Raw genomic sequence first — 9,053 nt, 5'->3', positions numbered from 1 at the left:
GAAAACAGTGTTAGTGCTGGACAGACGCTGGTCACAACAACTCACTTACTCCAACTAACAGTCAGGCTTGTGAGTTAAAGGCTTTGGTTGCTAAGCAACCAGGACCAGGTGGAGAAACACCCATTGTAAATTTAGTCGTGTTTTTTGCTGATTATCTTGAAAAACGTTCAGAAAAAATTAAGAACACTTCTCCCGGTCGAGCCACGTTTTCATACCTTTGTGTGTTTGACCGAAAAGTGTACAGAAGAGGAATATAGTATGCATAATAATAAGTATGGTGAATAATAAACTGTATAGTGTGCCTGTCTCGCCAGCTTTTACTGCTGCAATAAATGAAGCTGATGGTTATGAACTCACTCTTTCATGTCGTTTATTGGTACCATTACTAAATGACTTCGTTCACCACTTGAAGGAAGCGAACGTGTCTAACGTCTGAACTTAAACATCTGTCTGGATCAAGAGTTCAAACCTCTGCAGGACGATATGAAAACATTCATGCAGTGAAACTAGAAATGAAGAAAACGTGGAGACAGAACGATGCTGAGGTTTTTCACCGAGCAGTAACAAAGAGCGTCAGGCCGAGCGTCGTGTGAAGGCGACCGAGTTTATTTGTGTTGAGGAATGTCACAGACAAAGTGAGTCGAGCTGCCTGAAGCTCGCTGCAGGTGGACAGAATAACAGAAACACCATTTACAGCAGAACAGGTTGACTGCAAGGTCAAAAAGTTGCACAAATCGGCAACTGTTGCGTCAACTGATTGTTGAGGCCGGTGTGGTCGTAACAGTTTTTTTAATACACATTTTGCATTTAGAAAAAAAAAAACAAAACATGCATGGTGACAAAAATACATTTAAAAAAGAAACAGATGATTTCAGCTGTTTGAACGTGAAAAACATTCAAATGATTTTTCTCTCTCGTGCGGAGACGTTTCGAAAATACGAACGCAACCAACAAACGTGCGATGAAATAAGAAGTTCAACCTCTCGACTCGTTTCAGCTGCTGCGCCGTCTTCCAGATAGAATCAATAAATAAATCAAAGTTCGAGTGACGACGAGTTCGTTTCGATGAACATTTAAACTTTGAGAAACTTGACGCAGACGTGATGATTTTAGCTTCATTTGATTATTTTGGTTGGTGTCGATGTAACATAGACTCACAACAAACAGCACGTTGACGTGTACATAAATATATACATACAGTTTAATACTGTACATGTCATATACGCTCTTTTTACGGACATCTGTTGTCAGATCACTTAAACTGAACAGGATGAATATTGTAACGAAGATTAAAGACTAACGACAAAGATAACAGAAAATGATGGAAGTTATTTTTCATCAGTGTTGAGCTGCCACGTTAACGCTTCAACTGTAACAATAAAATAAATTAAAAACGTCTACGTGCCGAGTCTGTTTCCATAATTCATCGGACAGACGCCGCACAGAGGAGGACAAAGGTCAAAGGTCAAGGCCGGCCAGTCAGGGACCATCTCGAGGGTCAGCTGGGGAGCTGAGGTTTGCTCGTGTCGTTGGTGGCAGTCAGACATTTCTAATGTCGAGCTCATTCGTCGACGTGAAACGTGATGAAATGTTTCAGCGTTTGATTTGTTTGTTCTGGTGGAAACACGGCGGACTCGTGGCGTCCGTAGAGAAACACGTGCCGATGCTCTACACGCTCGAACAGCCGCCTTCAGATGCAGACTGCACAGAAGGATCGGGTGATGGCCGTCCACCAACAACAGACCATCACCTCTGTCCTCAGACGTCTTCTTCAGCTCCATGAATACGGATCAGAACCATCCAGATCCGCCCACAGACGAAGAGCGGCGACACGACTTCTTCAATAAGCTTCAGAGGAGAGACGATCATCGTTCTTCTCTTTCTAAATAGATTCATGAGATCGAGAGTTTCCTTAAATTCGTTCTGAAAATCTACAGACGACGATCAGACTTTGAAATTGGGCGACAGTCGAAGGTTCGACCCGCAGAGTTCCTCTTCCTTCATCGGACTCAGCTCTGGGTGATTTCGTGGACGGATTTTCTGTCGCTTCAGCTCAAACTTTCTTTGACATGGCTTGATCAGGCTGTGTGATGGGTTCTTCTCTCCTGCAGCGTCGTGGACCGTCTTTAAGTCCTCGTCCTGCTGATCAGCGGACCCTCGGCGCCCTCTGCTGGCCGTGGTCAACAGAGGCCCTCCTGCACGTTTACATGGCACCTGTTCTGATATCGATTATGATATCAGAACTAATTATTAACCTTTTGTTTCTGGGTCATCAAAGATTCTGTCTAAGATCTCATCCGGGATCTCGTCCAGGTCGCTGACATTGAACATTTCGTCTGTGCAGCGCGTCCGTTCGCTTTAACACTTTGTATGTCGGCCCAGTAAACATTTTGAAGTTAAGTAGAGTCAAACAAACCTGCCTCAGTTTGAAATATGAATGTTTTTAGCGTTGCTGCAGATTTGTTTCATGGTTTCAATAAAAACTCATTCCAGCTTCTGAAGTGGGAAAATTTGAAGGTCCTTTAAGTTTTGGTCGGACGAGGCAAACAAATCATCGACTAAGTTGTCGCATTAAATCTTCATCTTGTAGTTGTTGCAGTACTTCAGTACTCACAGTGGGGCTGTTTTGGCACTTGGGGTATCGACTGGAACACTGACCCGGTGACTCAGCAGCACAAACAAACTAAAGACACAAAGAAACTGAAAAAAACAAAAAAAGAGGCAAAAGAAATCTGAGAAGGAAACATGGCAACTTCCTACGTTACATCTGATCCGCGTGGATTCTTTTCTCCTACAGCATGAGGACGAACTAAACAAGGCGACTCTGTCTACAGCAAATAAAAAAAAAAACACGTAACACTTCTGACGAAGCCGAGGATGGAGCTCCTCTCCTTCAGTATCCCAGGTCCAGCTGGATTTTGTGCTCAAAAATGGCGATTAGCAGCATTATGCAGAAGCCCAGCAGGATGCCGGCGTTCTGCAGCAGGAAGAAGCCGCAGTGGCTGAAGCCGTGATCCCCGGCGTTGTTATGCAGCATCTCAGGCACCTGCACGGGAAGATAACGGACGTGAGGCAGGAGATTAGAAACATCAGACTGATTACACGCTTCAGCTTCAAGATCACTGAAGAAAGTTGTAAGGTGCTTCTGCACAGTAATCAGTGACAATGTGCAGGATGACTCATCATGAAGAACACCTGAGCGGCGGCCACAAGGCGGCAGCCTCGAACAACGGACACACGTGTGTGTGTGTGTGTGTGTGTGTGTGTGTGTGTGTGTGTGAAGAGGCCATCTGGTCCTGAAGGCTGCTGCTCTCAGACGTTCGGCTGAGACCTGTTGAGTCGACAACAGATGCTGCTGACTCAGCGGATCCTCGACCCCTTCCTGAACTTAACCTTCAGTTCCTGGACGCCGTCCGGTGAACGTTACCTGCAGCGTCTGTGCCGTGACGGCACCGCGGGCCGCTTGTCTTGTTTGTCTTGGGAGAAAACAAACTCGTTGTTTCCCGTCATGCAGGACAACTCACCATGTCCACCAGGGCCACATACATGAAGAGCCCGGCTGTGAGGGCGAATATCCACATGGAGATGTTCTCCGCGTAGTGTCCGATCAAGATGCCCGTCACCATGCCCAAGTAGGCCATCATGGCCGACAACACGTTGTACAGAATGGCCTGGCGGACCGTCATGCCGGCCTTCAGCAGCACCGCAAAGTCACCTGGGAAACAGAGTAAACACCAGAGATAAGCCTGTGATTGGTTCAGGCTGTGAGGCTCCACGTGCAGACGCTCTTACCCAACTCGTGAGGCAGCTCGTGACAGAAAACAGCCACAGACGTGCTGAGGCCGCTGGACAGACCCTCCGTGAAGGCAGCGCCTGCAGGACGACAAAACACGCAAACACGAGTCAGCACGTGCACTAAGCATCAGCATGTTAACATCTGTGAGTGACAGCCGCTCACCGATAGCCAGGCCGTCGCTGAAGTTGTGCAGTCCGTCTCCCATGATCACCATCCAGGCGAGCGTGGCCACGCCGGCCTGCTGGAAGTGCTGCTCCGAGTAGGAGTGTGAGTGGCTGTGAGGGTGGTGGTTCTGGGAGTGGTGGTGGTGCAGGATGTGGTGGTAGTCGTGGTGGTGGTGGTGCATGCTGTCGGCCTGGCCCACCGTGTCGTGGAAGTGGGAGTGGCATTTGTTCTCGCAGTCCTCCGCAGTGTAGGCCGCGGCCCCCGACGCTCCGCCGTAACCCTGCGGCGAGACGACGGACACCTGCGGGGCGAGCATCACCTGCTCCTCCTCCGCCACGCCGCCGCCGTGAAGCCCGCTCGGGTGGTCGCCAAATATACCGGCACCGTTCGTCTCCACATCTGGAGGAAAACACAATGAAGTCAACGACTGTCGGACAGAGCAGAAACACCTGACTGACCTCAGACAGGAGCGTCTGAAAACAAAGCGGTCCTCATGGACAGTGACAGCTCGTGTGCGTCTCACCTTCAGCCGGCTTCAGGTCGTTCTCTTGCAGCGCGGGCTGCTTCTCTGGATCGGCTTTGTCGTTCTGGTCCCACTTCTTCTGGATCTGTTTGGACGGCAGGAACACATTTTTACCACGGCGTCTCCAGACGGAGTGAAAAACGAAAGTCAGGTCATGAACGGATCAAACTTGGACCTTCTGTTTCTTGTCCTTGTACATCTTTCCCAGCGTCAGGAAGTGCTCGATCAGAAACATGAAGTAGACTCCGCTCAGAGCCGTCAGGCCCTTCCACACAGCGTCCAGGTTTTCCTCGTGCTCGTCGGCGTGGTGGTGATGCCCCTCCGAGAAGTTCATCCCAGAATCCTCGTGGTGGTGATGGTGGCCTCCCTGAGACTGAAGAGTCCACAGACAGAAAGACATGAAGTCAACGGAGGCTCCTGTGATACAGTTTGAGTTTTGAACAGCTGGACGTCACGCGGACTCACGTGCGGGATGAGATGAAGGAAGGCGTCGCCGCTCAGCGTGCCGACGGCCAGCGCCACCAGGAAGCTGAGGAGGAACTTGAAGAAAACTCTGTTCATGAGCGGGATGAGGACGACGCCGAGCAGGGAGAGCAGGCTGATGATCGTGATGGAGATGAACCCGCCGACCCAGGCTGCAACGCACGAAACCAAACACCTCAAACAAAACTTCAAACTGCGTCAGCGGAAGAACATCGGCCAGATTCGGCCGTCGCCTTACCTATCGTGATGCTTTTGCCACTTTCAGAGCGCTCGCCATGGTCGTGGTGGGAGCTGTTGTGGTCACCGTGGTGACCGTGGCTGTGTTTATGGTCTGGAAATGAAAGGCAGATGAAAATCAATCACATCAACTACAAAACTACATGTTCACTGGAAGGTAGATTCTGAAGCTCGCCTACCTCTCTCCTCGTGTCCTGCGGCGTCTCCGTGCAGGATGCACGCCCCGCTATCAATCTGGTTGAGGAGGGCGGGGCAGAGGAAGCTGAAGTCGCTGAGGGTCACGCCCACCTCCTCAGACATCCCGTGTGAGGCGAGGATGTTGGAGGCGCTCAGACACTGGACACAGCAAAAAACTCAAGTATTAAATACAGGAAAACAAAACAAAACAATGCCGAGCTGGAAACTGGAAGACAATGTCGTACCTCAACGCTGTCCGTGCTTCGGTTGTGACTGTTATCGTGATCGTGATCGTGGTCGTGATCATGATCGTGGTCGTGGTCGTGATCGTGGTCATGATCGTGGTCGTGATCGTGGTCGTGACTGTCATTATGGTCATGATGATCCCCGTGGCTGACAGCGGCTGCTTGCGTCTGGCTTTCAGTGACCAGTCCGGCAGACGCCCTGGTGCTTTCTGGGATGCCATCTCGTCTCACCACCAGCTCAGCGCTGTACACCACCGTGGTGCCGACCGCCTGAGCCACCGCCGCCGCCGCCGTCTGCAGGTTGTGATGGCTGTCCTGATCTTTGGCCTTGTGGACGTGTTTCTGGTGATGGTGGCCTTCGTGCTGGTGGTGGTGATGATGATGATGGTGGTGGCGGTGCTGGTCATGGTGGCCCGGTTGCTCGTGATGTTGCACCATAACCGTCCTGATGCGATCCAAGCCCACGTTCTGTAAGAGGCGCTTCAACCCGGCCAGAGAGATGGTGCCGTTCTCTCCATATCTGTGTTTAAACATCAGGAGGAGAGTTCACTATTTCTGTACGGAGGATTAATATTTCACTGGACTCCTGTAACTCTAAATATAACAAACATGTTCACTTATTCATGACCTCAAAGTGAACACGCAGCATTTTCAAAGACTTTCAGTATAACACATTTACTTCTTTTTTCTTTCAGCTGTAAAAACTGAGCTCCATCCCTGAGTGTGGTTTTTTAAGAGCCGCTCTTTGTTTACTGTTTTTGTGCTCGATGGATTAAGTCGCTGTAACGAACGTCTAATTAGTAGACAGGAGCGTCACACAGCAGCTCTGTTTGTTTGACTAAGCCGTTGTGTGCGTCCCCGTCAGCAGCTCACCTGTTGAACAGAGCCTCCAGGTGTTGCCTCTGGGTCCGCTCGGCTCTCTGCGTGTCGACCACAGCCGACAGTAAACGCGCGGCGCCGCTCGTCTCTGTGGTTGTCGACGGGCTGCAGTCTACACCGGTCGACCCGCCGCCGCAGCTGGGCAAGCTCGCGGCGAGAAGAAACATTGCGACCGCGATGACTCGACTCGTGTTCTCATCCATCGTCTCTGCAGGGGGAAGAAGAACGATCTGAAACACATTAAGACGCATCAGCATGTTTGCAAAGTTAAAGCAGTCGCGATCTTTTGTTTCCACGAGCAGCTCAGAGCTGAAACGTCTGAATCAAATCTACACGGAGCAGAAAATGAAACAATGAATATTCAGTCCAGTCTCATGACGGGACTCAACAGAGGTGATGAGCTGACCCAACGTTTCAGCCACAAAGTGATGAAAGAAAAAGACGACTGGACCGGATGATGAAGCATGGACCTGTGACACATCTGTCGATCGAGTGACCGACTCAGAGGAAGAGAAACTGAGGGGAATTTATTAACCACGTCCACAGGACAACCAGAACTTTAGCACCTTGTTCTAACTGGAACACACAAGTCCCCATGTCCAAATGTCCAAATGTCCAACTTCACAGCAGAAATAAACATGTTTACAGCCTGGTACAAAAAACTGTTTTGGTCTCTGTAGCTGATTTCCCCGTTCATGCCACCAATGATTCACATGGAGACTACGTCCAGGTTTCAGACAGTCTGCGGGGACGTCTCAGAGACTACGTCCAGGTTTTAGACAGTCTGCGGGGACGTCACGGAGACTACGTCCAGGTTTTAGACAGTCTGCGGGGACGTCACGGAGACTACGTCCAGGTTTTAGACAGTCTGCGGGGACGTCACGGAGACTACGTCCAGGTTTTAGACAGTCTGCGGGGACGTCACGGAGACTACGTCCAGGTTTTAGACAGTCTGCGGGGACGTCACGGAGACTACGTCCAGGTTTTAGACAGTCTGCGGGGACGTCACGGAGACTACGTCCAGGTTTTAGACAGTCTGCGGGGACGTCACGGAGACTACGTCCAGGTTTTAGACAGTCTGCGGGGACGTCACGGAGACTACGTCCAGGTTTTAGACAGTCTGCGGGGACGTCACGGAGACTACGTCCAGGTTTTAGACAGTCTGCGGGGACGTCACGGAGACTACGTCCAGGTTTTAGACAGTCTGCGGGGACGTCACGGAGACTACGTCCAGGTTTTAGACAGTCTGCGGGGACGTCACGGAGACTACGTCCAGGTTTTAGACAGTCTGCGGGGACGTCACGGAGACTACGTCCAGGTTTTAGACAGTCTGCGGGGACGTCACGGAGACTACGTCCAGGTTTTAGACAGTCTGCGGGGACGTCACGGAGACTACGTCCAGGTTTTAGACAGTCTGCGGGGACGTCACGGAGACTACGTCCAGGTTTTAGACAGTCTGCAGGGACGTCACAGAGACTGCGTCCAGGTTTTAGACAGTCTGCGGGGACGTCACAGAGACTGCGTCCAGGTTTTAGACAGTCTGCAGAGTTTCTGAAGTTTCTTAACTTCTCTTGGAAAGTTTCCAGAGGTTTATGGAAAGTTTCCCTTCATTTGTGTCTCAGTGATGAAACTTTCATCTGGACAGATTAAAGGGGATTAACGGAGTTTCACAATGACCGGGTGTCACCGTTTAACGGACACGTACACATGACGTCATGAGTGTGTGCACAGATGGACACACACACACACACACACACACACACACACACACAAAGCAGCTTCTGAGTAATCAGATTACTTAAAAACACCTGTCAGGTGAGCACGCGGCTAACAGTCTGAATGTTTAATTAATTAATTAACGTTCAGGTAATTACCGGCAGCTCCTCCGCCTCTCCTCGTCTGTTACCGTGAATTAGCTCCGTTAGCCCGCCCTGCTAGCCGCTGGTATTCCGGTAACTCCTCCGGTAAAGGAAGCCCGGCACACGGCGGCTGACGGGCCCGGGCCCGGGCCTCGTGTGGCCGCCGAGGCTGGAGCTGGGTCCCGGTGATATCAGGCCATGAACACGGAGAACCGTCCACGCGTGTCTGAGAGTGTGTGTGTGTGTGAGTGTGTGTGTGTGTGTGAGTGTGTGTGTAAACAGTAACACGTTGGGTTTGTGCGCTCAGCACCAGCCCCGGTCCCGGTGCCGTGTGCAACAAAAGGCGGCAAAACCCGGAAACTGAACGCAGCCCGCCAGCCGCGCGGGGCGGACACGCGGAGCTGACTTACCGTGCTGTGGACGCTGCTCGGTCCGCTCGGTACGGCTCGGTCCGGCTCTGTACGGCCCGGTCCGCTCGGTCCGCTTCTGTCTCCGTTATAATAATGATGGATGTGGTTTGGTGTGACGCCTTCAGGGACTGCCGGAAATCTGAGACACGCAGGAGGAGGAGGAGGAAGAAGCGGAGCGGAACGCGGCCAGCAGGGGGCGCTGAGCGTCACATGGCACGATGACGTCACATGGCATGATGACAGCACATGGCATGATGACGTCATGTGATGATGAAGAAC

At 51.1% G+C, this 9,053-nt stretch overlaps 1 protein-coding gene across 6 annotated transcripts; it reads right to left on the bottom strand.

Annotated features, from left to right (window-relative positions):
• Positions 1-590: 590 nt before the first annotated feature.
• Positions 591-9,053, bottom strand: slc39a6 (solute carrier family 39 member 6). Of its 6 annotated transcripts, none has more exons than XM_027288237.1 (12): positions 8,775-9,053; positions 6,500-6,735; positions 5,627-6,146; positions 5,384-5,540; positions 5,206-5,298; positions 4,950-5,119; positions 4,660-4,857; positions 4,485-4,569; positions 3,959-4,360; positions 3,793-3,873; positions 3,525-3,715; positions 591-3,046 (listed from the first exon to the last, which is right to left on the bottom strand). In XM_027288237.1, the coding sequence occupies exons 1-12, from the start codon at positions 9,036-9,038 to the stop codon at positions 2,894-2,896; spliced, it is 2,550 nt and encodes an 849-aa protein (XP_027144038.1). In that variant the 5' UTR covers positions 9,039-9,053; the 3' UTR covers positions 591-2,893. The 6 variants fall into 6 exon arrangements, with proteins under 6 accessions (XP_027144038.1, XP_027144056.1, XP_027144041.1 ...); XM_027288255.1 differs by having other exon boundaries at positions 2,894-3,046; positions 6,500-6,713; positions 8,775-8,898; XM_027288240.1 differs by lacking the exon at positions 8,775-9,053 and adding an exon at positions 8,380-8,619 and having other exon boundaries at positions 2,894-3,046.

The sequence above is a fragment of the Larimichthys crocea genome, chromosome II (assembly GCF_000972845.2).
Source record: "Larimichthys crocea isolate SSNF chromosome II, L_crocea_2.0, whole genome shotgun sequence".
NCBI lineage: Eukaryota > Metazoa > Chordata > Actinopteri > Sciaenidae > Larimichthys > Larimichthys crocea.
Note: the sequence above shows the minus strand (reverse complement) of the source record. Positions and strands in the feature narration are given on the sequence as shown.